This window comes from Dromiciops gliroides, chromosome 2 (assembly GCF_019393635.1).
Source record: "Dromiciops gliroides isolate mDroGli1 chromosome 2, mDroGli1.pri, whole genome shotgun sequence".
NCBI lineage: Eukaryota > Metazoa > Chordata > Mammalia > Microbiotheria > Microbiotheriidae > Dromiciops > Dromiciops gliroides.
This window is the reverse complement of record NC_057862.1, coordinates 213495012-213522054: the sequence shown is the minus strand read 5'-3', so window position 1 is coordinate 213522054 and position 27043 is coordinate 213495012. Positions and strand designations below refer to the sequence as shown.

The window sequence follows — 27043 nt, the reverse complement described above, 5'->3', positions numbered from 1 at the left end:
AAGCCCAGGAGAAGGAGACTAAGGCCTAGTTAGTTTTGTGACTGTGAGAGCAATAAGAAAGGAATGGGTATAGGAGAGGTACAATGACCGGCTAGATTCCACAAGGGGATAAAACACCTACTATGAATCACAGAGTATGCTAGGTGTGAGATTTACCAAAAAAAGAGTAAAATAGTCTCTACCCTTAAGGAGTTTACACTATATTTGAGTAAAAAACATATCTATATACTATGTGCATATATAGATATATTTGTATATATCTACAGATATATCTGCGTATGAATGTTTATAGATACATTTTACATGTTTACATATATTTACATTTATATACACACATATATGTATACCATACATACATATAAATATATATATATACTAGTGCCTTTCCCGAAGTTTTTCTGTATCTATTATGTATTTAGGTAGATTATATCTATGTATTAGTTATCATATCTAAAATTAGATCTAGATATATATTTTATATAACTATATATAACATGATTATCATATATAATAGAGATATCTATTATATATCACATATAAAGTATATATATATATATGTATGTATATATATATATATATATATATGATATATAATAGAAGGGCAGGTAGGTGGTGAAGTGGCAGGCCTGGAATAAGACTCATCTTCCTGACTTCAAATCTGGCCTCAGATATTTTCTAGCTGTATGACCTTGGGAAAGTCACTTAACCATGTTTGCCTCATTTCCTCATCTGTGAAATGAGCTGGAGAAGGAAATGGCAAATCACTCTAGTTATATTTGCCAAGAAAACCCCAAATAGGGTCAAGAAGAGTCAGACAAGATTGAACAACAATATATAATAGATATAATATGCCTATTATGTATTATATATAACAGTCTATTTAATTATATTTAATTAATCTAATTCTATAACAAATATTACACATACATTGAATATTAAATATAAGAGATATAAACCAAAGAAGGAAAAGGAAAACCACTCAAGTGTCTCTACCAAGAAAACCCAATGGACCACAGGGTCACAAAGAGTGGGACACAACTAAACAATAGATATATAGGTACTATGTAATGAACATATTATATATTATTAGATACAAACAGTTCTTGTTTACCATAAGTGGACTATTTTGCCCCACTTGGTCCTGCCCCCTCCCAGGCCAAGGGGCTTCAGTGCCTGGGGCTCCCCCACGGAGGGGGGGGTCCAGTGCCTAAAGCAGAGGACCCCGGGCTAGGGGCTGCACTGTGCGGCTCTACCACCGCCCCAGCCATTGCTCCAGCCATTGCTCCTGTTATCACCTTCCAAGAGCCTGCCTGGCTTCAAGGGGAGCCATATTTGCATAACTCATATTTATATGACTTGAGAACTGTTTGTATATGGTGTCTACATATCTATTTATTTTATATAATAGATATTTATCTATATAATAAATACAGGGAAACTGTGGAGGATGAAGACTACTAAGCAGGAAAAGCCTCATGTATAAGGTGGTACTTGAGTTGAGTATTAAAGGGAGCTAGGGATCCTAAGAGATGATTACACTAGTCATGGGACACAGCCAGTGCAAAGGCAGGGAAATAGAGGCCATGGGTCAGGTATGAAGAATGGTAAGAAGGCCATGGACTGGACTGTAGAATTTGTGAAAAGGAGTTCTATGTAATGAGTCTGGAAAGGTAAATTGGACTCAGGTGGCAAAGGACTTTAACTGCCCAGCAGAGCAGTTTATATTTGATTCTGGAAGGAAAAGCGACCTACTGAAACGTTGTGGCACCAGTGGGGAGGATTGATTGGAGAGGGGAGAGACTAAAGCAGGGAGGCCAGTTAGGAGGTTACTGCAAGAGTTCAAGCAAGAGGTGATGAGGGCTTGAATGAGGGAGGTGGCTGTGTCAGTGGAGAGAAGGTGTCACATGCAGAGCAAGTGGTGGGGTAGAAATGGCAAGATCTGTCAACTGACTAGTGTGTGGGATGATCAAGAGTGAGGAGTTTTGAGGATGATGCTGAGGTTAAGAACCTGGACAATACCTTGACCCTTGACAATATTAGAGAAGGTCAGAAGAGAAAGGAGTTTTTTGGCAAAGATAATGAGTTCTGTTTGAGGTATGTTGGATTTGAGAACCTTGTAGGCAGTGGATAGAGAGCAGGGCCAGGAGTCAGGAAGACCTGAGTTCAAATCCAGCTTCAGATACTTGCTAGCTGTGCGATATATAATATATACATATATAATTTATGTATATAATACACACATATTATTATATACATGCCTATACACACACACACACACACACACACACACGTGTGTGTGTGTGTATGGGAGTCATCAGCATAGCGATGGTCATTGAGACCAAGAAAGCATAGAGAGGGGCAGCTAGGTGGCACAGTGGATAGAGCACTGGTCCTGAAGTCAGGAGTACCTGAGTTCAAATCCGGCCTCAGACACTTACCACTTACTAGCTGTGTGACCCTGGGCCAGTCACTTAACCCCCATTGCCTCACTAAAAAAAAATAAAGAAAGCATAGAGAAAGGGCAAATAAAATGAAGGGCAGAACTTCTGGTATACCTACAGTTAGTGGGCATGCCATGGATAATGATGCACCAAAGGACACAGAAGAAACTGTTGGAAAAAATAGAACCAAGAAAGATGGGTGTCATGAAAACCCCAAAGGAAGAGATTATCTAGAAAGACAACAGTGTCAAATGCTGTAGAGAGGTGAAGAAGAATAAAGATCCAGAAAAGGCCATTTAGATTTGGTTAGTTGAGATCATTGGTAACTTTGGAGAAAGTAGTTTCAAGTGAGGAAGAAGGTTGGCACCCGGGCTGTGAAAGATTGAGAAATGAGTGAGAGGAGAGGAAGTGGAGACAACAAGTGTAGACAGCTTATTCTAGGAGTTTGGATGAAAAGGTGAGAAAAGATCCAAGATCTTGAGGGGAGAGTAGGATCTAGAGAGGATGAAGAAAGTTTGAAGGTATTTGTAGTCAGCAGAGAGTCACTAGATAGGGAGAGGGAAGGGTGGGTTTGAATCCTAGTTAATAGACTTACTAGCTTTGTGATTGTGGACAAATTACTTCACCTTTTTGAGCCTCAGTTACTTAGTTTGTAAAATGGGGTTAATAATCCTTATACCATTTACCTCCTGAGGTGAGTTTGAGGACAATGCTTTGTAAATCTTAAAGTGCTTAAAGAAATGTGTTGTTATTACTGACTCGTTCATTCAGCAAATATTTATTAGGCATTATGGGTCCATAAAAATTCTATTCTGATGCCCGCTTGATAATGGCAGGGACATGACCAGGGGCTCTCACATGTTGTGCCAGCAGAGCTCAAGCTCTGACAGGTCCTTTCTAGAACAAAGCTTTGGGTATGGTACTGGTGACATAAAGAGTCTGCTGTCCAAGCACTAGCCTAACTAAAGGAGAGGCTCATCATCAGATGGTTGGCCAGTTGAAGGGTTTCACACTGTTCTAGGAGCTATGAGAGACAAACAATACAAATCATTGCCCTCAAGGAGTGGGAGGAGATATGTGAGGCACAGACACAGACAAATATAATAAACATTGAAATATGATAAGTTCTTAAGAGGAGTGTAAAGCATTATGAGTTCTGGCAAGGTCAAAGGGGTCCAGTCCTACATTAGAGACTGGGGACTCTAGGGCACTAGTATTTAAGTGCTTGGTTGGAAGGGCCAAGGGAAGCTTTTTGAAAATCTTTGTACTGGGGAAGAGGCTTCAATACCCTGATGGGCTGATCCCCAAAGAGACCATGAAACTGGATACCTGAAGCAGTGAGTGGCCATGGGACCAGACAGTTTGTCAAAGCTCCCACGCTGAGAGCCACAGTCTGGGCATCTCAGCCAGAGAAAGGGAAGAATCTCTCCCATCCAATGAGGTCAAGAGTGACATGGATAGATTTAGAATGAATGACTTAGTGGCCTGCAGTGTCCTTTCCAAGCAGTAGGGGAGGCTGATGATATGATGTGACTTAAGAAGGGTCAAAAGCTCACTTTCCTCACATCAAAACATCCATCTCTCCCACCATGTTGTCTTCAAGGCTTTAATCTTTCCAAGTTTTTTGGAGCAAGATACTGAAACAACTTCTTCTTCTTCTTCTTTAGGGCAATGAGAGTTAAGCGACTTGCCCAGGGTCACACAGCTAATAAGTGTCAAGTGTCTGAGGCTGGATTTGAACTCAGGTCTTCCTGAATCCAGGGTTGGTGCTTTATCTACTGCGCCACCCAGCTGCCCCAACATTGTAACTTCTTGATCTAGGAAGAGTACCTCTCTAAGACCTGTTAGGAGACAGGATGGGTATAGTGGAAAGATCCCAGGACTTATAGTAAGGACACTTGGGTTCATATTTGTCTCTGACATTACCTCAAGCACATCACTAATCTCTCTGACCCTCGATTTTCTCATCTGTAAAATGGGGAGAATGGATAATGAGTTGGTGTACGTAGAGTCTTCGTAGACCTTGAAATGGTTGGAATGTGAGCTATGATGATAAATCGTTAAGAATAAAATGTAGGGGCAGCTAGGTGGCGCAGTGGATAGAGTACCAGCCCTGAAGTCAGGAGTACCTGAGTTCAAATCTGGCCTCAGACACTTAACACTTACTAGCTGTGTGACCCTGGGCAAGTCACTTAACCCCAATTGCCTCACTAAAAAAAAAAAAAGAATAAAATGTAATGGCTGGAAGTCATTAATATTTGAGCTTGAATCAATGGTTTAAAATATTTAGTCAGTCACCCAGCTATGCCCTGAGGGAATGGTTTTAAGACAATAGATGTTTGTGGGGAGGAAAGAAGTAGAAAAGTAAGAAGGAGAGGAAAGGTCCAATTTCCAAAGGACTTGCTGCCAAGGAACCTGGGGCAGCTTGTTGTACTGGATAATTAGGAGAGGGTATCTCTAATTTAGCAAGCCAATTGGCAATCACTAAACTGACTTTAGAACCATAGAATATCAAGGTTGGAAGGGATCTTAGATACCCTCTAGTCCAATTCCTTTATTTTACAAAGGAGGAAATTGAAAGTCTAAAGAGGTGAGGTGACTTGTCCAAGATCACTCAGCTACCAAGTGGCAGAGTTGGAACTAGAACTAAGGTCACCCAGTTCCCAGTCTAGCGTCCTGCGTACCCCACCAGGCTACCTTCTTGAAAACCAGTCATGCAAAATTTTTGGAAAATTTTGTGCAAAGTGTGATGGAGCGTACAAGTATGATAACATCTGGTTCTTCATAGAGGGAATCAGCATGATGTAGAGGAAAGGACACAATGCTGGCAATGAGGAAGCTTAGATTATGAATTCTTTAATTGATTCATCCCAGTTCTGACACCACCTAGGTGGGTAACTTTGGTCAAGCCATTTTCCTGTCTTGGTATCTGTTTCTTCCTATTTGAAATGAAGAGATTGAACATGCAAAAGAGTTCACCTTTTCTGTCCCATAGGCCCATTTTGGGGCAGTCTGGTGAAACTTATGCTCCCCTTCTTGGAATCAAGTTTTCAAACGCATAAAATAAAATCCACAGAATTACAAAGGAAACTGAGAATTAGTAAAAACAAAGACGTGATTGTTTTTCCCCTTTCAATATCACAGATACCCTGGAATCTCTCTAGGGATCCCTTGGAGGTCTCTGAAACCCAGGTTCAGAACCCCTGGACTAAGAGACCTATAAAGTACTTTCTGGATTTAATGTTCTGTGTTCTGCATTCTAAGATTATTTATTTCAAGATCCCCTTCAGCTCTATCATTTCATGTTCTCTATTCTCACATTGTATGTTCTGAGGACCTATAGTCTATGATTCTGATCTCATGGGAGAGGATACATGGTCAGTAATAATGGCACAGGAGGATTTTGGGGAAGGGGTGGAGAGGAAGACTTTCCTTGCATAGGTGAGGCTTGAACCGGGCTCTGAAGGAGAGAAAGAATTTGGATGGGGGTGGAGGAGAGGGCTAGAGGGAGGACAAAGGGTCCTGGGGAATAGAATGTTATCATTCTCCCAACCCACTTAGAGACTGTTGACAATATTTGGTGATGATTTGAACAATATCCAACCAGTCAGATTAGGAAAAATAATACTCCATTCCTACCCTACGGCAACCTGTGAGTGTATTATTGACATTTGAAAGCACTAAGTCAGGAGGTTGCCAAGATTTCATTCCAATGCCCCATGTGATTCCCATGTGTCATCATCCCGAGGGAGTCTAAGGGTGCTGAGAATCACAGTGTTATTTTTGACCGCAGCTGTACCAGCCAGCAGCCGAAATAAAGACAGGGCCAGGTCTGGCAGGGGGGAGATCAAAGTCCCTTAGGCTTTGTCATGTAATGATGAAGATCTGAATTGCTTCCAAGGAATGAGCCCTGTCAGGACTTTTGTGACATGTGACCTTGGTCAAGTCAATTGATTTCTCTGGATCTCAGTTTCTCAATCTGTAAAGTGGATGCAGTGATGGCTGTTGTGTCTACTATGTCTAGTGTGGTAATATAGACGAAGCAAATTTTCCACATATAAAGTTCGGGGCTATTAGTTAGTGACAGACTCCTTTCCTCTCAACCCTTCTCTAAAGATCTTCCTGGGGTCCTCTCAAGATTTCACCCAAATGTTAATTCTCAGTTTTATGGCCCTCCCTTTGGGGCCTGGTTTTCATTGTCCATAGTTGATGAGAGGAAACAGGTGATAGAAAACAAGTAAGGGAATGCTATTGTAGGATTGCTTAGGCTCAGTCTCTAGCCTTCACCCACCACAACAAACATCCATATGCTCAAATGCACACATAGACAATTAATTAATCAATGAATCATTTATAATGAGCTTACCATGTCCCATGTGCTAAATGCTGGGGATACAAAACAAGACAAAAACCAATCCTGGCCCTTAATAGGCTTACATTCTTTTTTTTTTGGTGAGGCAATTGGGGTTAAGTGACTTGCCCAGGGTCACACAGCTAGTAAAGTGTCAAGTGTCTGAGGCCAGATTTGAACTCAGGTCCTCCTGAATCCAGGGCTGGTGCTTTATCTACTGCGCCACCTAGCTGCCTCTCTCATCTAGCTGCCCCTCAATGGGCTTACATTCTAATAGAGGAGACAACATGAGGATGAATGAATGAATGAATGAATGAATGAATATACACACAAAATAGAGAGTAGATAGAAGGTAATCCTAGAAGGGAAGACTTTAGCTGCTGGAGGAATTGGGGAAGGTCTTCTTCAGTTGGTAGGGTTTGGGTTTTTTGTTTGTTTGTTTGTTTTGCAGGGCAATGAGGGTTAAATGACCTGCCTAGGGTCACACAGCTAGTAAGTGTCAAGTTTCTAAGGCCAGGTTTGAACTCGGGTCCTCCTGACTCCAGGGCCAGTGCTTTATCCACTGTGCCACCTAGGTTACCCCCAGTTTGCAGGGTTTGAGTCGAATATTGAAGGAAGAGAGAAAGATTCTAAGAGAAGGAGATGAAGGGAAAGAACATTTTATAAGAGGGAGACAGCCTGTGCAGAGGCTCTACATATCTATATGCCAATATGGAGACCCCCATATATATATATATGTGTGTGTGTATATATGTATGTATATGTACATATATGTATGTGTGTGTATATATATATATACACATATACACAGCCATACATACACAGATATCTGTGTATATACATATATACATACAGAAACACACATACTTTGTTGTTGTTCAGTGATTTTAGTCATATTCAATTTTTGTGACCCCATTTGGGGTTTTCTTTTTTTCTTTTTTTGGTGAGGCAATTGGGGTTAAGTGACTTGCCCAGGGTCACACAACTAGTAAGTGTTAAGTGTCTGAGGCTGGATTTGAATTCAGGTCCTCCTGACTCCAGGGCCAGTGCTCTATCCACTTCGCCACCTAGCTGCCCCTATTTGGGGTTTTCTTAGCAAAGATACTGGATTGGTTTGCCATTTCCTTCTCCAGCTCATTTTACAGATGAAGAAACTGAGGCAAACATGGCAAAGTGATTTGCCAAGGGTCACCCAGCTATTAAGTATCTGAGGCCAGATTTGAACTCAGGAATATATATTCCTGACTCTAGGCCCAGCCCTCCATCCACTGCTATCCTTAGTCAGCTCTCGCTCTCACACACTGCTTGCCCAACTGTTGGAACTTCACGCCACCTGGAGGACAGCCAGGTTGTCCAGGGTATGCTTTTTCAAGTGTGTATTAGTTCATGGGGTCTCCCCAGAGATGAAACTTCCATGTTAGTGAAGGCATTTTGCAACCTTCCTGAGCAAATGTCAAGAGGACTGGTGGTGGCCCTGGATGCAGTGCATGACCTTGGCCTTTCTAAATTAAGGTCTTTCCCAGGTTTCAGTTTGTCTGAGGACATACATACCCATTCAATAACTAAGGGCCAGGTAAGAATTGAGACAAAAGATGGCCCAATTTATCATCACAAAGATACCAGTCTGGGGGGGGGGAAGACCCTCCAAAGTTTCTATTTTCTAGTAGCAAAGAACTGAAAATTAAGGGGATGTCCATCAGCTTGGGGAAATAACTAAATAAGTTTGTGGTATATGACTGTGATAGAATACTATTGTGCTATGAGAAACAATAAGAGGGATGGGTTCAGAAAAACCTGGGAAGACTAAGATGAACTAATGAAAAGAGAACATTGTATACAATAACAGCAATATTGTAATGATAATCAATTGTGAAAGATGGAGAAAGGGAGGGTAGGAGGAAACAAAGAGACAAAGGGAGAAAGAAAGGGAATATTAAGTGTGGTGCTTTGGAAAATGTGATGGATTTTGACTCAGGGAATCTGGATTCAAATCCTGCCTCTATTGTCATTATTCAGTTATGTTCGATTCTTTGTGACCCCCATTTAGAGGGACTTTTTTTGTTCAGTCATGTCTGACTCTTTACGACCCCATTTGGGGTTTTCTTGGCAAAGATATTGGAGTGGTTTGCCATTTCCTTCTCCAACTCATTTTACAGATGAAGAAATTGAGGCAGATGGTGTTCAGTGACTTGCTCAAGGCCACATAATTAGTAAGTGCCTGAGGCCTGATTTAAGGTAGGATTTGAACCCAGGTCCTCTGATTCAGACTTGGTGCCTTTTCAACTCCCTCACTTTATCTCTCAGCAGACTTGCCTTCACATCCTCATTAGTAGAGTGGCTAAATATCCCTGCCTGTGACAAGGAAGGCCTTAAATTTACGGGAGGCAGCATGGCACAACAACACTGGTTCTAGAGTTACAGCACCTGGGTTCAAATTCTTCCTCTATGACCTTGGAAAGTCACAACCTCTCTGGGCTTCATTTTCCTGATTTGTTAAATGAAGAAGTTGAACTAGATATCCCCTGAGGTCTCTACCACCTCTTAGGTCCTAAGTCTTCCCTCCCATGCTTCCTAAGCAAGTCACAAACTCTCTGAGTCTCAATTTTTTTGTGTGTGTATAAAATGAGGATAATAATAATTGTCCTGCCTACCTTGTGAGGTAAGTGCTTATATAAATATGAGTTCTTATTATTTCTTGGACTTAATCCTCTCCCCTTCCCGGGAGTTCTTGAGAAAGTTGTCCTTAAATTAGATACTTAATACACTCTAGCCTCTTTGCAATGCTCTCTTCCCGATTGACATACTATTATAGGCCCTCTAGTGCTGTGGTAAACAAACCAGTCTGGATGGGATCCAAGATGGGCTGACTTCCTTTCACATTCAGCCCTTTGGCTGAGGGCTCCAATGAGCTGCCTGTGTAGGCTTGTTGAGCCTCTCTATGACTGAGATATGGGGCATGGATATCTTGCTCTACAAGTGAGGTCAGGGAAATTCCCATGATCTGTGGACCACTACATCAGGCAGAGGGGTTTTTTTCTGGCTTGGTTGGCCACTTATTTTCCTTTCTCATCCCTGAAAAGGACTAGGTTTCCTCAGGGGGAATCTCATGTATCTCCATCCCCACAGGCCTTTGTGAGGGAGAGTCAGAGGATCTGGGTTTGAGTCCCGGTTCTATTAATGTTAGTCATCTGCCCTTCTCTGTGCCTCAGTTTCCTCCTTTCTAAAATGAGGAGGTTGGAAGAGTTGATCTGTAAGGTTCCTTCCAGCTTTAAATCCAATGAGTGCATTCATGTGAGGGCAAAAAAAAACCCCCATCCAATCCCAAAACCTCACATAAAATCTTCCAATCTTGCTGCCAGCCTGTAAATATGACAGTCTTTGGCCGCAGTCCCACTGGCAGGGAGTCTCAATCTGAGGATTAGCTCTGGATAATTCATCTTAATGTGAGAAGGATCTTTTAAAAAAAAGACTCTGTTTGTTTGGTTCCCTTCCACCTCTCCTTATTAACTTGTAAGTGACTTGAAGTGGTCTTCCTTCTCCTCTCTTAACTTTTCCCCCACTTTTTTTGTAAATACAATCCATTCCTCTGATCTATTATCATCTCAGACTTGGGCGGGGGAGACCAGACATCCCAAGAAATCAGGCTGGTTTCTAATGACCAATGTCTTTTTCTATCTGGGTGTCTTAAAAGGAAGAGGTCACTGGCTTAGTGGACAGAGAACAATCCTCGATGTCAGTAAGACTTGGGTTCAAGATCCACTTCTCACACATCCTGGCTCAGTGTCTCAGGCCATCTCTTAAGACTGCTTTTTTTCCATTCTAGTTACAAATCTAAGAGAAAGGGATTGGACCTCTGATTTTCTACAGTATAGGGATCTCCCAAGTGAGGGAATGCCATCTACCGAGGAAAGTTATCACCTTCTCTGCCTCTTATAGTCATCTACTGCCTCCTGGGCCATCTCCAGTCATCCAGATTTTTTGTCCTGTCACTGGACCTGGATGACTCTGGAAGAGAGATTGAGACTGATCACTCTGTATAACTCTTCCTCACTTAAATCCAATTCACACACAAGTCAAAATGTCACCTCATGATGTCATTGGTGTCCTCTTCAAAAATGAAGGACAAACAACAACAGAATTCAGGCATTGATGCCTGCATTGGTAGAGGGAGTTTCCTCACTGGGAGCATCCTATATTAATGAAATCATGTATCTAGGTTCAATTTTTTTTTTTTTTGGTGAGGCAATTGGGGTTAAGTGACCTGCCCAAGGTCACACAGCTAGTAAGTGTTAAGTGTCTGAGGCCGGATCTGAACTAGGTTCAATTTTAAAAAGGGAGCAGGGGAGAAGGACAGAAACTCAAAGCTTTTATTCTTTATTTTATAGGTGTGGGAGAAAGAACATATTAAATCACAGGATTTAGAACTGGAAGGGAACTTAAAGTGAAATGATCTAGTTTTAACTTCTTTATCTCAGCCAGGAAGAGACCTCAGAGATCATCTGGTTTAAAGGCAGCTAAGCGGCACCATAGTGCACAGAGTACTGGGCCTGGAGTCAGTAAGACTCACCTTCCTGAGTTCAAATCTGGCCTCAGACACTCAGTAGCTGGGTGACCCTGGGCAAGTCACTTAACCCTATTTGTCTCAGTTTCCTCATCTGTAAAATGAGCTGGAGAAGGAAATGGCAAACCACTCTAGTATCTTGTGTGTGTGTGTGTGTGGGGGGGGGGACAATGAGGGTTAAGTGACTTGCCCAGGGTCACACAGTTCATAAGTGTCAAGTGTCTGAGGCTAGATTTGAACTCATGTCCTCCTGAATCCAGGGCCAGCGCTTTATCCACTGTGCCACCTAGCTGCCCCTCTAAATATTTCTTAGTTACATTTTAATCTGGTTTGGGCTTACTCATAAGTTTTATGGGGGGAGGATTGGGCCATGTGTTTGATGCCTCTGACTCAGACTGTAGTCTTCCTTAAGGGAAATCCATCACCAAGTTAGGCCCCTTATTCTATATTGTCACATCTTCAGTTGTTAAGCAGTGTCTCCATTCGGACAGCCAAGGACCAGATCACCAGGTCAGTACTTGGTAGCCCTTCCTAAACATCTTCAGCTAGAAGAAGCATCAATATTTGAAAATCTGTCCTTTTCATTATTCAAACCCAATGCTTCATTAAATTGTAATATAGGAGACGGCTTCTACATACCTGGATGGACTCGATAGTCCTTCCCTAATGCTGCCAGGTGTGGTAACACACAAGGCCAGAGGGTCAGAGCTAGAAAGGAGCTTTCACAAGAGAGGATCCAGTCCTGGGGTTCTTGAAGGTTTTGTCTGAGGACCCCTTTACACTCCTAGAAATTATTGAGGTGCCCTTAAAGAGCTTTTGATTTTTACTATATTAGAAATTTTAAAATCTTAGTAATATTATGAAAATGGTTTTGACCTCACAGACGCCCTGACAGGGTCTTAAAGACCCCCCCGGGCATCTCTGTCCCACCCTTTGAGAACCACTAATTTAACATTCAGTTTATAGATAGGAAAATGAAAGTCTAGGGAATTAAAGTGCTTTGCTTAATGTCACATACTTAATAAATGGCAGATCTGGGGCTTTAACTGAAGTCTTCTTATGTCCCCTCTCCCTCCTTCCCATCTTAGTACCTCAAGCTTTGCTCCCCCTCTGCCTCCCAAAGTATAAATAACTGAGAACAGCTTGAAATGTGCCTCCCTTCTTTTGCCTAACAGGATTTGCATTTAGTAGGGAGTTAATATCTTAAACTAAAGGTATGAATTAGTCTAAAGTAATTAATTAGGAGGCAGTTAGGTGGTTCAGCAGATAAACCTCTGGGCTTGGAGTCAGGAAGACCTGAGTTCAAATTAGTCCTCAGACATGCTCTAGTTGTGTGACCCTGGGCAAGTCACTTACTCTCTGTTTGCTTAATCCCCTAGATAAGGCAAATGGCAAACTACTCCAGTATCTTTGCCAAGAAAACCCCATACAGGGTCATGAGTTGGACCTCACTGAACGACAACATTAGTCTCTGATGGAATGAAATTACAGACACCAGCAATCAGATTGCAGAAGATATTTGAGGGAGGAGGAGTATGGATTCCTGTAGCCCCTGAAATTCCCTCCCCATAGACTACACCCAGACTAGCAGTAAGGAGTAAGACTGGCCTTGTCACTGCCAGCAGGTGGTGAGGGGAGACAGAGACAAAGGCATCCCAGCAGACCCTTGTGGGCACCGCAAGGCTGATTCCATATGGTCAGCACTTCAGAGGGTTAGAGAAATCTCACTTTCCCATGAACTTAATGGAGTTCTCTTTTGTAGTTACCATTCTGTGCCAAAAAACCAGCCCATTACGTTCAGTGCTGCCCACTGGCAAAAGGACATTTCTCTCCCAGGGTACAGGGAGGTGGGGCAGACTGTTCCATGAGGAGATGATACGGAGAGAGCAGCTGCAGGGTAGGCTGCTCCATCTGGAGGGAGCTAGGGGCTCCCAACCCCCTGACACCACCCTTCCCCTCTCCCATCACAAGTCCTTAGCCGTGTTTAGTCAGGCCTTCCATATAAACCTCATCCCATCTGGGCCTGTATTTTTTTCCCCCTTAAAATACAATTTCTCCCTCTCTAGTCTCCCTGGGGTATTATTATGTATAGAAAAGCCTTGGTGTGTTGACTTGGGAAATATTCATTATTCATCACAATCCACTCTTCTACAGGGTCACTTTCTCCATGGAGTCTGTTGATACATTTTTTCCCCTGCTGCCCTAGGGTAGAACAGCTGTGAGATCAGGGGACCCTGGGGAGAGACTCCACAGAGAGGCTCAGCTAGACAGCTAGTGTTTGTGGGGTACAGGAAGGCGGGGGAAGCTTTAGAGGGACTTTTAAGTTCCTCTACAACCTCTGCCTCAATTTTTCAGATAAACTGAAAGCCAAAACAATTGAAGTGATTTGTCTATGGTCCCATTGCTGGTGGTAGCATTTGTGACTCAGGTCTGGGTCATCTTGGTCCTTTGACACTTTGTTATTGTTTAGTCGTTTCAGTCATGATGTGTTGGCAAAGATACTGGAGAGGTTTGCCATTTTCCTCTCCAGCTCATTTGACAGATGAGGAAACTGAGGCAAACAGGGTTAAGTGACTTGCCCAGGGTCACCCAGCTAGTAAGTATCTGAGTCCAGATTTGAACTCAGGAAGATGAGTATTCCAGACTCTAGGCCCAGCACTCTATTTACTGTGCCACCTAACTGCCCCTTTCGACACTTCTGACTCCAAAATTCAGTTTTCTTTCTTTCTTTCTTTCTTTCTTTCTTTCTTTCTTTCTTTCTTTCTTTCTTTCTTTCTTTCTTTCTTTCTTTCTTTCTTTCTTTCTTTCTTTCTTTCTTGGCGGGGCAATGAGGGTTAAGTGACTTGCCCAGGGTCACACAGCTAGTAAGTGTCAAGTGTCTGAGGCTGGATTTGAACTCAGATCATCCTGAATCCAGGGCCGGTGCTTTATCCACTGTGCCACCCGGCTGCCCCCTTCAGTATTATTTCTACCTGAGACCAGATGACCTAAGTTTCAGTCTTTTCCTCCACAACTTACTATTTCCGTGTCTCTGGACAATTCACTTTTATGAGCCTCACTTTCTTCACCTGAAAAATGAGATTAGACTAGACTAGATGGCCACTAAGATCCCTTTAATTTTATGGTCCAATGAGCTCAAAGGTCCCTTTCTGAGTCTATGATTCACTGATTTAGGATCTTTTTTCACCTTTTCCATGAAATTCTTCTTTTTTTGGGTGTGGGGTGTGGTAGGGCAATGAGGGTTAAGTGACTTGTCCAGGGTCACACAGCTATTAAGTGTCAAGTGTCTGAGGCCGGATTTGAACTCGGGTCCTCCTGAATCCAGGGCCCATTCTTTATCCACTGCACCACCTAACTGCCCCAGCCATGAAATTCTTCTTTGTGTTTGGGCAAACTATTAAGTGCTGAGCTAAAATTTTAATTCTACTGCCAACAAGCTCTTTGACCTTGGGCAAGTCAAGCCCTCTCTCTGGGCCTGTTTTCATCTGTAAAATGAAGGAATTTGACAAATGATATTGAGAATCTCTTCTGGATATGGTGATCTATTGTTGAAAGTTCTCCCTTGGGGCAGCTAGGTGGCACAGTGGATAGAGCACTGGCCCTGGATTCAAGAGTACCTGAGTTCAAATCCAGCCTCAGACACTTGACACTTACTAGCTGTGTGACCCTGGGCAAGTCACTTAACCCCCATTGCCCCACAAAAAAAAGAAAGAAAGAAAGAAAGTTCTCCCTCATCTCCAATATTCTATATTCTATGATCCCTTCCAATGCTAACATTCTATGGTCTAAGGTCTCTTCAAGTTGTAACATTTTATAATATATATATATAAATATATTTGATATATATGTGTGTATACATACATACATACATATATACACATATACATATATACATGCACGTACAAATGCACGTACATACACATGTGTGTATATATGTACATGGTGTTAGAATAGCCATTCTTAGGCATAGTATCTAATGCCCCAGAAGCTTTTGGATCAACCATGGGGTGTATGTGTCGGGGCAGTAGTGGTAGTAATAGTATGAAAAAGGTGTGGTTTCCCTCTCAGTTGAAGATCTGTTTCTTGGGTAACTGGAGAAAAATGGGCAGAGATTAAAGTTTACATTGCTGAAAATTTTATATATACTGAAAATACATATAGCTATTACACAATTCAAAGATCAGGACAGTGACCCACATCCATGTATGTGTTTGGTTAGAGACTGGGAGAGGAAAGGAGAGGAGAGGAATTATGAGGAGTAAAGATGGGAGGTCAATCTTTTAAAAACATTGGCTCCTATTTTCTAGGTCTGTTTGTAAGTTCTTTCCAAAGCTAATTCCTTCTATTGTTTTCTAATTTTGTTTCCTCTCATGTGTTCAGTTCATCTCCCCATTGGGGTTTAAGTACATTGAAGGCAGAGACCAAGTCTTGTGTTGTGATGTATGTTCTTACAGTGCTAAGCACAGGTCACAGAATAAGGCTTAAAATATGTAGGAAAGGGAAGGGAAAAGGAGGAAGGAGAGAAGGAAAACATTTTTGGTGATGATATAGGATCAGAACCTGACAGCCAGAGAAATTCAGTCTTCCCTGGTCCCTGGCTCAGCCACCAGCTAATGTCTTACTTTCATAAGTCTTTGTTTTATCTTCCCAGAGAGATCATAAATAAGAGGGTCAATTCTACCACATACTAGCTGTGTGACCCCGTGCAAGTCCTTTAATATCTCTGAGCCTCAGTTTCCCTATTAATGAAAGAATGAAAAAGCGTTTGTTAGTCTCTTACTGTATACAAGTATTGTGCTAGGCACTGGAAATATAAAGTGAGATAGCTCCTACCCTTGAATAGTGAGAATTTGTATAGTACTTTATGATTTGCAAGCACTTCGCAAATCTTTAGAGCACTTTACAAATATTGGATTTTGACCCTTCCAACAACTTTGTGAGGTAGGTACCATTATTATTCCCATTTTACAGATGAGAAAACTGAGGGATTGGTGGTGGTTGTGCAGACATTTCAGTCCTATCTGACTCTTTGTGACTCCATTTGGGGTTTTTGTGTCAAAGATATTGGAGTGGTTTGTCATTTCCTTCTCCAGCCACGGAGGTAAAATGCTTACCCAGGATCATACAGTAAATGTCTGAAGGATTTGAACTCAAGTCTTTCTCCCTCTAAGCCCAGTCATCTATCCACTGTACCACTGAGCCATTGGCCTAGTGGTAGCTACAGAAGGATGTTTTGGTCTGGGAATTTACCAGGAGAGTGAGTAGAATAATAAGCAATCCATTGGTGTGACCTTTCCTGAGCCAATGGTGGTATTACCTTGATTGCAATTCTTAAAGCAAGATATAGAAAGCAGGGATGAAACAGGGAGGAATGTGGCAGCCCAGGCTGAATGTAAAGCCTCATTGGCCCAGGGAATTCGTATCAAAGTTTCATAGTTCCTACAGGCTTGGCATCTAGAGGCCTCTCTTTTTTGTTTTCTGTTTTTGGTGAGGCAATTGGGGTTAAGTGACTTGCCCAGGGTCGCACAGCTAGTAAGTGTTAAGTGTCTGAGGCTGGATTTGAACTCAGGTCCTCCTGACTCCAGGGCTGGTGCTCTATCCACTGTACCACCCAGCTGCCCCATTTCTTTCTTTCTTTCTTTCCTTCTTTCTTTTTTTGTAGAGGTCTCTTTGGAGGGTAGAACAACAGTAGTAATCAGGGTGGGAGGAAGATGAGCATTCATGGACTTAGAAAGTTTGAAGCATCTATAAATGGAGGTAATAACACCTGCAGTACCTACATTGTAAGGCTGAGGTGAGATCCAAATGAGATTATAAACAATATGTATATATATTTATGAGATTGTGTATATATACAGATATTATTATATAAATGAGATTATATACATATAAAAGTATGTTTGTATATATTATATACTATATAATGTGTGTATGCATGTATGTATGAATTCATGTGTGTATGCATGTATGTATGAATTCATGTGTGTATGCATGCATGCATAGATGGATGTGTGTAATGTGTGACAGTTAGGTGGGTGCAGGGTGCTGGGCCTGGAGTTAAGAAGACATCTTCCCGAGTTAAAATATGGCCTCAGATACTTACTAGCTGTGTGACCCTGGGCAAGTCACTTAATCCCGTTTGCCTCAGTTTCCTCATCTGTAAAATGAGCTGGAGAAGGAAATGGTGAACCACTCTAGTATCTTTGCCGAGAAAAATCCCAAATGGGGTCACAGAGTGTTGGACATAGCAATGTGGAGGATAGATTGAAGAGAGGGAGGCTGGCAGCAGGGAGGGTACTCAGGAGGCCATTGAAATAGCCCAGGTTTGGAGTGGTAGGGGTGGTGGAAGGTAGGTAGAGAAAGGGAAAGGAATAAACATTTATATAGTACCTACTGTATTCCAGGTACTGTGCTAAGTGGTTTACAATTATTATCTTATTTGATTCTCACAACAACCCTGTGAAGAAAGTGCTGTTTTTAAGTTTTATAGTTAAGGAAACTGAGACTCAGAGTAGTTAAATGCTTTACCCAGGGTCACATAGCTAGTCTTTGTCTGAGGCTGGCTTTGAACTCAGGTCTTCCTAATTCCAGACCCAGCACTCTTTATTGAATTACCAGCTCCCTGGTGAGAGGGAAATGTCGTAGGAAAAGAACTGACAAGACATGGCTGCAGGAAATAAGGAAGAATGAAGAATCAGGAATAACTCCGAAGTTACCTACTTGAGTGACTGAAAGGATGGTGGTTGCCTCAACAGGGAGAATTTTGGAGGAGGGGAAAGATTTACTCTAACAGCCCAATTCCTCTGTGTGTGTGTGTGTGTGTGTGTGTGTGTGTGTGTGTGTGTGAGAGAGAGAGAGAGAGAGAGAGAGAGAGAGAGAGAGAGAGAGAGAGAGAGAGAGAGAGAGAGATTCTATTTTGGATATATTGAACTTGAGGTGGTAATAGGATCATAGATTTAGTGCTAGAAGGGATCTTAGAGGACATGGATTCCAACTCCTTCATTTTATATATCAGGAAACCAAGGCCACAGTTAAGTGACTTGCCCACTAGTGTCTGTGGCTGGATTTGAACCTAGGTCTTGCTGGCCTGAAAGTCCACTTGGCCACAATACTTCCTCATACAGGTAATGTCCAATAGGCACTTGGTAACATTGGACTGGAGCTTAGAAGAGAGATTTAGGCTATATATATATATATATATATACACATACATATATATAGATATACACATACATATATATAGATATACACACATATATATGCATATAATCACCATATATATATATATATATATATATTTGGTGATTACATGCATAGTTGTGGTCATTGAACCCACAGGAGCTGATGAGATCATTAAGAGAGAAAATATATCAAGGGAAGAGGGTCCAGGACAGAGCCTTAAGTGGGGGTTGGAGGACACACAGTTGGAAGGTGGAAGATGGATGATGATTCAGCAAAGGAATGTAGGAAGAAGGTGGTCAGATAGAAGGAGAACCAGGAGAGAGTCTATCATGGGAACCAGGGGAAAAGAGTATCTCAGAGGAGTAATTGCTCAAAACCTGAAGAAAGGTCAAGAAGGATGAGGCCTGAGAAAAAGGCCACTGGCTTTTGCAATTGAGAGATGGTTGATAACCTTAAAAAGGGAAATTTCAGCCTAGTGGGGCCACAAACCAGTTTACAAGGGGGTAAGGAGTAGGAGGCGAGAATGTGGAGATAATAAGAGTACATGTCTTCGGGGAATTTGACAGTGAAAGGGAAGGCAAATACAGGCTGATAGCTTGAGGGGATGGTAAGGTCAAGTGACAGGGTTTACAAATGATTTACTCATAACAATCCTCTAAGGTAGGGTAGCTCAAGTATTATTATTGTTATCATCATCATACCCATTTCACAGATGAGGAAACAGAAGCCCAAGGAGGATAAAGTGACACATAGCTAATAAACGTTAGATTAAAATTTGAACTCAGTAATAATAATAATTAATAATAATAATAGGAATTGAAATTGGAATTTATATACAACGTGCCAAACACTTTACAAACCACCCTGGGAAGGAGGTACTATTGTCACCATTCCCATTTTATAGATGCGGAAACTGAAGCAAATAGAGGTTAGATGACTTGCCCAAGGTCATATAGATATAGTGTCTAAGGTTGGATTTGAATTCACATCTTCCTGACTCTCTGTCTTCTCCATTACCTAGCTGCCTTGAGTACCCACCTTCCTTCATTTTCTACTATAACCTACAACTCTAAGTTATCTATGTATTGTCCATCCTCCCATACTATAAGAATCTTGAGGGCATGAGCTGTTTCCTACAAATTCCCATATCCTCTTAGAACCTAGTGTATGCATACACAAAAACTGACCATGTATTAGGGCATAAAAACGTCACAGATACAGAAAGGCAGAAATAGTAAATGCATCCTTTTCAGATCATGATACAAGAAAAATTATGTGTAATAAAGGGTCATGGAAAGATAGACCAAAAATGAATTGGAAACTAAATAATCTCATCCTAAAAAATGAGTGGGTCAAACAACAAATCATAGAAACAATCAATAACTTCATCCAAGAGAATGACAATAATGAGACAACATACCAAAACTTATGGGATGCAGCCAAAGCAATTCTTAGGGGAAACTTTAAGAACCTAGTGCATGACCTTGTAAATAAATGGGCTCAGTATTTTTCTTTTAGTTGAAAAGATATTTTCCTATGGATGAAATATCACTGTTTAGTTCATCCTCACAAGGGCCCTGCAGAAGCCACACTAGCGATTAAGGGACTTTTCTTTTCCACAAAGCTTTTCAAAGTTTCTTTTCTTTACCCCCTCATTGAACTCTCTCTTCTTAGTCTAGGATAACAGCTGGGGGAGGATGGCCATGGAGATCACCACACCGAGTGCCCAGAGAGCTATTGGGCACGAAGAGTACAGTCTGTATAGCAGTATGAGTGAGGATGAGCTTATCCAAATGGCCATTGAGCAGAGCCTGACGGACAGCTCCCCTGGGCAGCCAGCTGCCCCAGGCTGTCAGAAAGTTCGGTCAGCAGGGAGAGAAACAGCTGCGGCCAATCGCTCCAACAGGCCACCTGCTCATTTTTACCCATGGACCAGGTAAGAGAGTGGAAAACTGTGCGTGTGCACGTAGGGGTGGGGTTGGGTGGGGGTGGGGACTTGGGGAATAGTTGGAAGGGTGAGAGGAGAGGGGGTGGTTAAAAAACCAAGCCCTGCTTTGCCTGCCAAGAGTTTGGCCAAGCACAAAGGGAGGCAATGTGAGGAAAATCTGCTGGATTTGAAGTCAAGGCGGCCTTGGTCAAATCCACACTGATATTTATGAGTTGTGTAATCATGGTAAATGACATAATTTTTCAGAGCCTCAGTTTACTCATTTGGAACATGGCAATAATGCTTACCTTGCTTACCCCACAGGGGTGTTACGGGGAAGGTGTTTGTAAAGTGTAGAAATGTGAGCAATTCTATATTACTAATTTTCAATTTTCTTTACAAATGGTGGTGGAGCAGGGATGAGTGGTGTGGACAGTCTAAAATGCTGGTTAATCCAAGAAAGAATTTGCATTTATCTTCATAATGCTTTTGGGTGATTTGACTTTGGATATGAGAGATCGAACAATGCAATGAGGAAAGGGCCAGCCATGCAGTCAGGAAGATATGTCTAACTCACAATTCTATAGCTCCTTAAGATTGATGTGTTTTCTCATGATAATCCTATGGTGGTATTGTAATCCCCATATTACATTTCAATTTGATTCAACAAACATTTATTAGATTCCCACTACATGCCAGTCACTAGGTTAGGCCCTTGGAATGCCAAAGCCAAATCAAAGCCTTCCCTGATGTCAAGATACATACATTCCACTGAGTTCAAATCCTGGATTCAAGATCTATCTTTGGAACATATTAGCTGTGTGAGCCTGAGCAAGTCTTGAAACTTTTCTGTGACCCAAAGAACTCTGTAATACAGACTATAAAATAGAATGTAACTGTTTCTTTTCCTTTCTTTGGTCTTTGTGTATATGAGTGTGTGTGTGTATGTATGCATGCATGTGTATACATATGCACACAAAGACATACTCATGCACACACATGCAGTCACATACATATAGGTATATATGCATAAACATACACATGTGTGTATCCTGTGTGTATGTGTGCTGTATATAGGTATATATGTACATGTGTATGTGTATGTATACATGCACATGACTTAGCAAGGTGGCCGGCACATCAGTCTTTAAAATAAACCATTGTTTAATTAAATTGAATGAAATACAGTTATAGATGACTTGCTTATTCTGAGTTGCTGGAGGGAATGTATAGGCTTAGTCTTCCCTAAATAGGAGGGTTTTATACATTTAACATTTCTTCATAGATGTGATGAAAATGTATTCTTGAACAGGGTGTCCCAAAAGTTTTAGTGCATGGTTAAGGTTTTTTTTTTTTTTTTAAACAGCACAAAGGGAGGTCCTTTTCTCAAGAATAATATCTAGCATACATTTTGACTTTAATAGTTTAAAAATACACTAGAACTTTTGGGACATACTGTCTATGTGTCATAACTGTCTATATTTATATATGCATATATTATACATACATATTCATGTTTGTATTATATATTATTATGCATAGTCTTAAACACCCAGTCTAATGTGTATGTGTGTATATATATATATATATACACACACATGGGTGAATGTATATAGATAGAATACACACACACACACACACAGACAATTATATAACATATAATATAATCACAGGCAGCTAGGTCACACAGTGGATAGAATGCCAGGTCTGGAGTCAGGAAGTCTCATCTTCCTGAGTTCAAATCTGGCCTCAGACACTTACTAGCTGTGTGGCCCTGGGCAAGTCACTTCACCCTGTTTGCCTCAGTTTCCTCATCTGTAAAATGAACTGGAGAAGGAAATGGCAAATCACTCCAGTATCTCTGCCGAGAAAACCCCAAATGAGGTCATGAAGAGTCAAACAAGACTGAAATAAACGAACAAAATAATCTCACACACACACACACACACACACATACACACATATATAATTAGACCTTTTGTTTCATTGGTATAGGGAGCTCTCAGGGAAAAAATTTCTTCTACCAATACAGATTGTCACCTTCTTTTAAACAGATAATTTTAGAAAATTATTTGAATCACTAAGAACTTAAGTGATTTTCCTGAGGTCACATAGGCAGTATATGTCAGAGGAGATTTGAACCCATGTGTTCCTGACTGAAAGCAGCTCTCTATTCACTGTCATATTTCCTCTCTTTCTCCCAGGCACATAGATACACACATTCATATGCATATGAATATATTCATGTATTTCTGTGTGTATACTGGAGATTTTGTGTATTCACCCCACTTACAAATAAAACAAATTAAACTATACTCTGGAAAATCTGATTTAAGAGTCATTGGAAAGCTACCTAGTTTTCCCATCCTCATTTCTCCAGTTTCAGCAGCAACCTGGTCCATGCTAGAAAAAAGTAGCAGCATCTGTTAGTGATATAATAGTAATTGGTTATCTGGGTGACTCGTTTTTACTACAGTGTGGATGCTTCAGGAGTGATTAAGTATTTTGACTTACAAATACTTATCTAAGGGACAGCTAGGTGGTGCAGTGGATAGAGCACTGGCCCTGGATTCAGGATGATCTGAGTTCAAATCCGGCCTCAGATACTTAACACTTACTAGCTGTGTGACCTTGGGCAAGTCACTTAACCCCAATTGCCTCACTTACAAAAACAAAAACAAAAACAAAAAAACAAAAAACCGAATACTTATCTATATGGTCAAACCAAGTTGGAGGAGGGGAAAATTGCTTCAGTAACTGAAATGATTTGAGATGCACACCTCCCACTCCATCAAGACCATAGTTCAGGTGTGGAATCAGCTAGAAGAAAGGTGAGAGAATGAGGAAGATTCCAAATCCCAGTGGTTGGGCCCACAGGTAAAAATAAAGAGAATGACTATTTAAATACTCTGTGCTTTTAGATGTAAAGGTAATATTCATTGCATTAAAAGCTAAAAAGAGACTTTAAAAATCAGCTAGTTCGGGGCAGCTAGGTGGCGCAGTGGATAAAGCACTGGCCCTGGATTCAGGAGGACCTGAGTTCAAATCCAGCCTCAGACACTTAACACTTACTAGCTGTGTAACCGTGGGCAAGTCACTTAACCCTCATTGCCCTAAAAAACAAAACAAAACAAACAAACCAAAACAAAACAAAACCCAGCTAGTTCAAGGGGTTCTTAACCGATTTGCGTGTGTGTGTGTGTGTGTGTGTGTGTTGTCATGCTGCTGCTTTGATGAAATCTATGGCCCTATCGATTGAATAATATTTTTAAATGACTTAAGGAAATGCTAAATTTCATTTAGATCAGGGATTCTTAACCTGGGCTTCACAGATTGATTTCAGGAAGATCCATGAATATGGATGGGAAAAATTACATCTTTATTTTCACTAACCTTTGGCTCTTGTTTTGTAATTTTTTATTTTATGCTTTTGAAAACATTAAACTAAAAAGGGTTCCATGAGCTTCATCGGACTACGAAAGGGGTTCCATGACATTGAAAAGGTAAAATGGGGGCAGCTTGGTGGGGCAGTGGATAAAGCACCGGCCCTGGATTCAGGAGGACCTGAGTTCAAATCCAGCCTCAGACACTTGATACTTACTAGCCGTGTGACCCTGGGCAAGTCACTTAACCCTCATTGCCCCACATCAAAGAAAGAAAGAAAGAAAGAAAGAAAGAAAGAAAGAAAGAAAGAAAGAAAGAAAGAAAGAAAGAAAGAAAAGAAAAGGTAAAGAAAAATCCCCTGTGTTAGAAGTTAATGCAAATAACAATGTGATTTTCCCCCCATTCAACTTCATGGACCTCCTGAAATCTCTCCTCACACCCTTTAGGGCCCAAGGAAAAGAAGCCCTGACATTCTATCCCAACCCCTTCATTTAAGAGAGAAGGAAATGGAGGCTTAGAGGAAGGAAGTAATTTGTTCAAAGTCAATTAAGTAAAATAAGTGGTAGAGGCAGGATTCAAACACAGGTTCTCTCATATAAAATCTGACACCCTGAGCTGTCATCATTTCTTTCCTTGCTCAGCCCCTAGATGGGAAAGTTTATAGAGTGCTAGACATGGAATCGGGGAGACATGAGTTCAAATCCAGCCTCAGATACTTACTAATTATGTAACACTGGATAAGTCATTTGACTTCACCTGCCTCAGTTTCCTTAGCGGTAAAATGCAGGTAAGGGTTCGTTGTGAGGATCAAAGAGATGCTATTTGTAAAGTGCTTCCCATCGTGCCTGGCACATAGTAGGTACTTAACTGAAGCTTGTTTCCTTCTTCCTTCCTTGCTCCTCATTGTAGAACATTAGCAGATCCATAGTTTTAGACTTTTTTTCTAGTCCAGGAGACTGAACCCATATTTTGTTCCTCCCCTGATCGATACTTTCTGAAGTCCTGACAAAAATAAAAACAGAATAAGATAGTAACATCTACACATTAGTTTTCTTTGACCTAAAATAAAGTTTTTGCTTTTCAATTCCCACCTGGGGGTGGAGGGGAAAGCTTCCTTACAGTTCTTTTCCCTATTATAGTCCTTCTTTTCTATGACAGACTTATTTGAACCTCATGACAATGCATGAGGAATTATTCTCCTTATTTGACAGAGAAGGAAACTGAGGCTCAGAGAAGTTAAATAACTTGCCCTCGCTCATACAGATATTAAATATTAGCAGTGGGATTTAAATCCAGCTCATCCTAATTCCAAGATCATTTCTCCATTATGGTGTCTCTCAAGAACTCTCAAATCTGAGAGTAGGAAAATTCTGGGGATTCGGGTTAGAGTCACAGGGCTTGCGAGGGAGTTAGACAAGACAATTTTATAGGTCCCTCCCGGCTCATATGTTCTGGAGATCAGCACCAGATTTAGAGAATGTTTTTGCAAGCACACCAGATCAGAAGCAACATGGCAGAGTGGGGAGAGGCTGGGGTCAGGCTCTGCTTGTGTGACTAGGCCAGGGTTTCTTAAACTTCTTCCACTCTCAACCCCTTTTTGCCAGAGAAGTTTTTATGTGACCCCAGGTATATAGGTATATAAAATAGATATACATAACCTTTCACTGTAGCTGAATTTTTCACGACCCCAACATTCAGTTGTACAACCCCATTTGGGGTCACAACCCACAGTTTAAGAAGCTTTGCTCTAGGGGAAAATCTAAGACAAAAGGTGCCCACCAGCATTGGTAGAAGGAGTTTTCTCACTTGAGAATTCGATATGAAATCTTAGGTCTAATCTCAATTCCTAAATAAACTCTCTCTCTCTCTCTCTCTCTCTCTCTCTCTCTCTCTCTCTCTCTCTCTCTCTCTCTCTCTCTCTCTCTCTCCCTCTCTTTCTCTCTCTCTCCCTCCCTCCCTCCCTCCCTCCCTCTTCCCTTCTTCCTTCCCTTTTCTCTCTTCCTCTCTCTCTCCCCTCTCTTCCCCCCTCTCTTCCTCTTTCCCCTCCCCCCTCTCTCACTTTCCTTCCCTCCCCTCTCCCTCCTCTTTCTCCCTCTCTCCCCCTCTCTCTTCCTTTCTCCCTTTTTCTTTCTCTCTCCTCCCTCTCCTTCTTCCTATTCCTCTCTTTCTACCTCTTTCTCTTCCTCCCTCCCTCTCCCCCTCCCTTTTCCCTCCCTCCCTCTCTCTCTGTCTTTGACTCTCTCTTGTGTGTATGTTCTGATCCAGGGAGCAAAATAAATGAAACAAAACAGCGTGAGCTTTATCAAAAGATGGGACATCAGAAAGCTTGTTCTTCGACTCTTTATCTTTTTTCAATTTGGATTATAGGTTCAGACTACCACAGGAGTCCAGTCAGAGGCATTGTGGCACAGCAGAAAAAGCATTACTTCTGAGTTGTCATTTAGTCGTTTTTCAGTTGTGTCAGACACTTTGTGACCCCTTTTGGGGGTTTTCTTGGCAAAGATACTGGAGTGGTTTGCCATTTCCTTCTGCAGCTCATTTTACAGATGAAGAAACTGAGGCAAACAGGTTTAAGTTACTTGCTCTGGGTCACACAGCAAGTAAGTGTCTGAGACGACAGGTTTCACCTTGGGCAATTTGTACAACTTCTCTGGGTCTTAATTTCCTCACGGGTAAACTGAGAAGGTTGGACTAGCTGGACACTAAGGTCATTCCTTCCAGTTCTAGCTTTGTGATCCATGAAATTTTCCCATCCATAGGAGGGCTTAATCTGCACCGTCAACAATTTTGTGAGGGGATAGTCACATATTCCTTCTTTGCTTGCAAACACCACCCCAACCTGAGAATGTCCTCACTGGACCAGCCCTAACAGGCTACAAAGTAATTTGGTGAAAACAGTATTGGGAATGTGGGTGTACACTTTGTAATGTAGTTTCAAGGACTTCCCCCTCCCATTCTGTGCAAATAGCATCTTTGTACACAGATGATGTAATAGTCACCCTGGCAAAGTTCCCGAGTATTTCATGAGTCACCTCTCCAATATCCGTGCCTTGGATCAGAAGAAGAGGATCATATACACACTTAGGCCCTGAAATAAATCCATGTGGCCTTTAAACCTTTACTAATAGGTTGTGTTTAAAAGCTCAATTATTAATGTTAGGATGATCACAGTATATGGGTCTTCAGATTGCATTCTT

The 27043-nt window shown here is 41.5% G+C and overlaps 1 protein-coding gene across 3 annotated transcripts in view; it reads left to right on the top strand.

Annotated features, from left to right (window-relative positions):
• ASB2 (ankyrin repeat and SOCS box containing 2) overlaps positions 1 to 27043 on the top strand; it is an 88343-nt gene that overhangs the window by 4816 nt on the left and 56484 nt on the right. For 2 of the 3 annotated variants that reach the window (XM_043988864.1, XM_043988862.1), the window contains exon 2: positions 20210 to 20471. In XM_043988864.1, coding sequence (XP_043844799.1) covers positions 20233 to 20471 — 239 coding nt within the window. In that variant the 5' untranslated portion in view covers positions 20210 to 20232. The remainder of the gene's footprint in view (positions 1 to 20209; positions 20472 to 27043) is intronic. The other variant, XM_043988863.1, reaches the window with a different exon arrangement.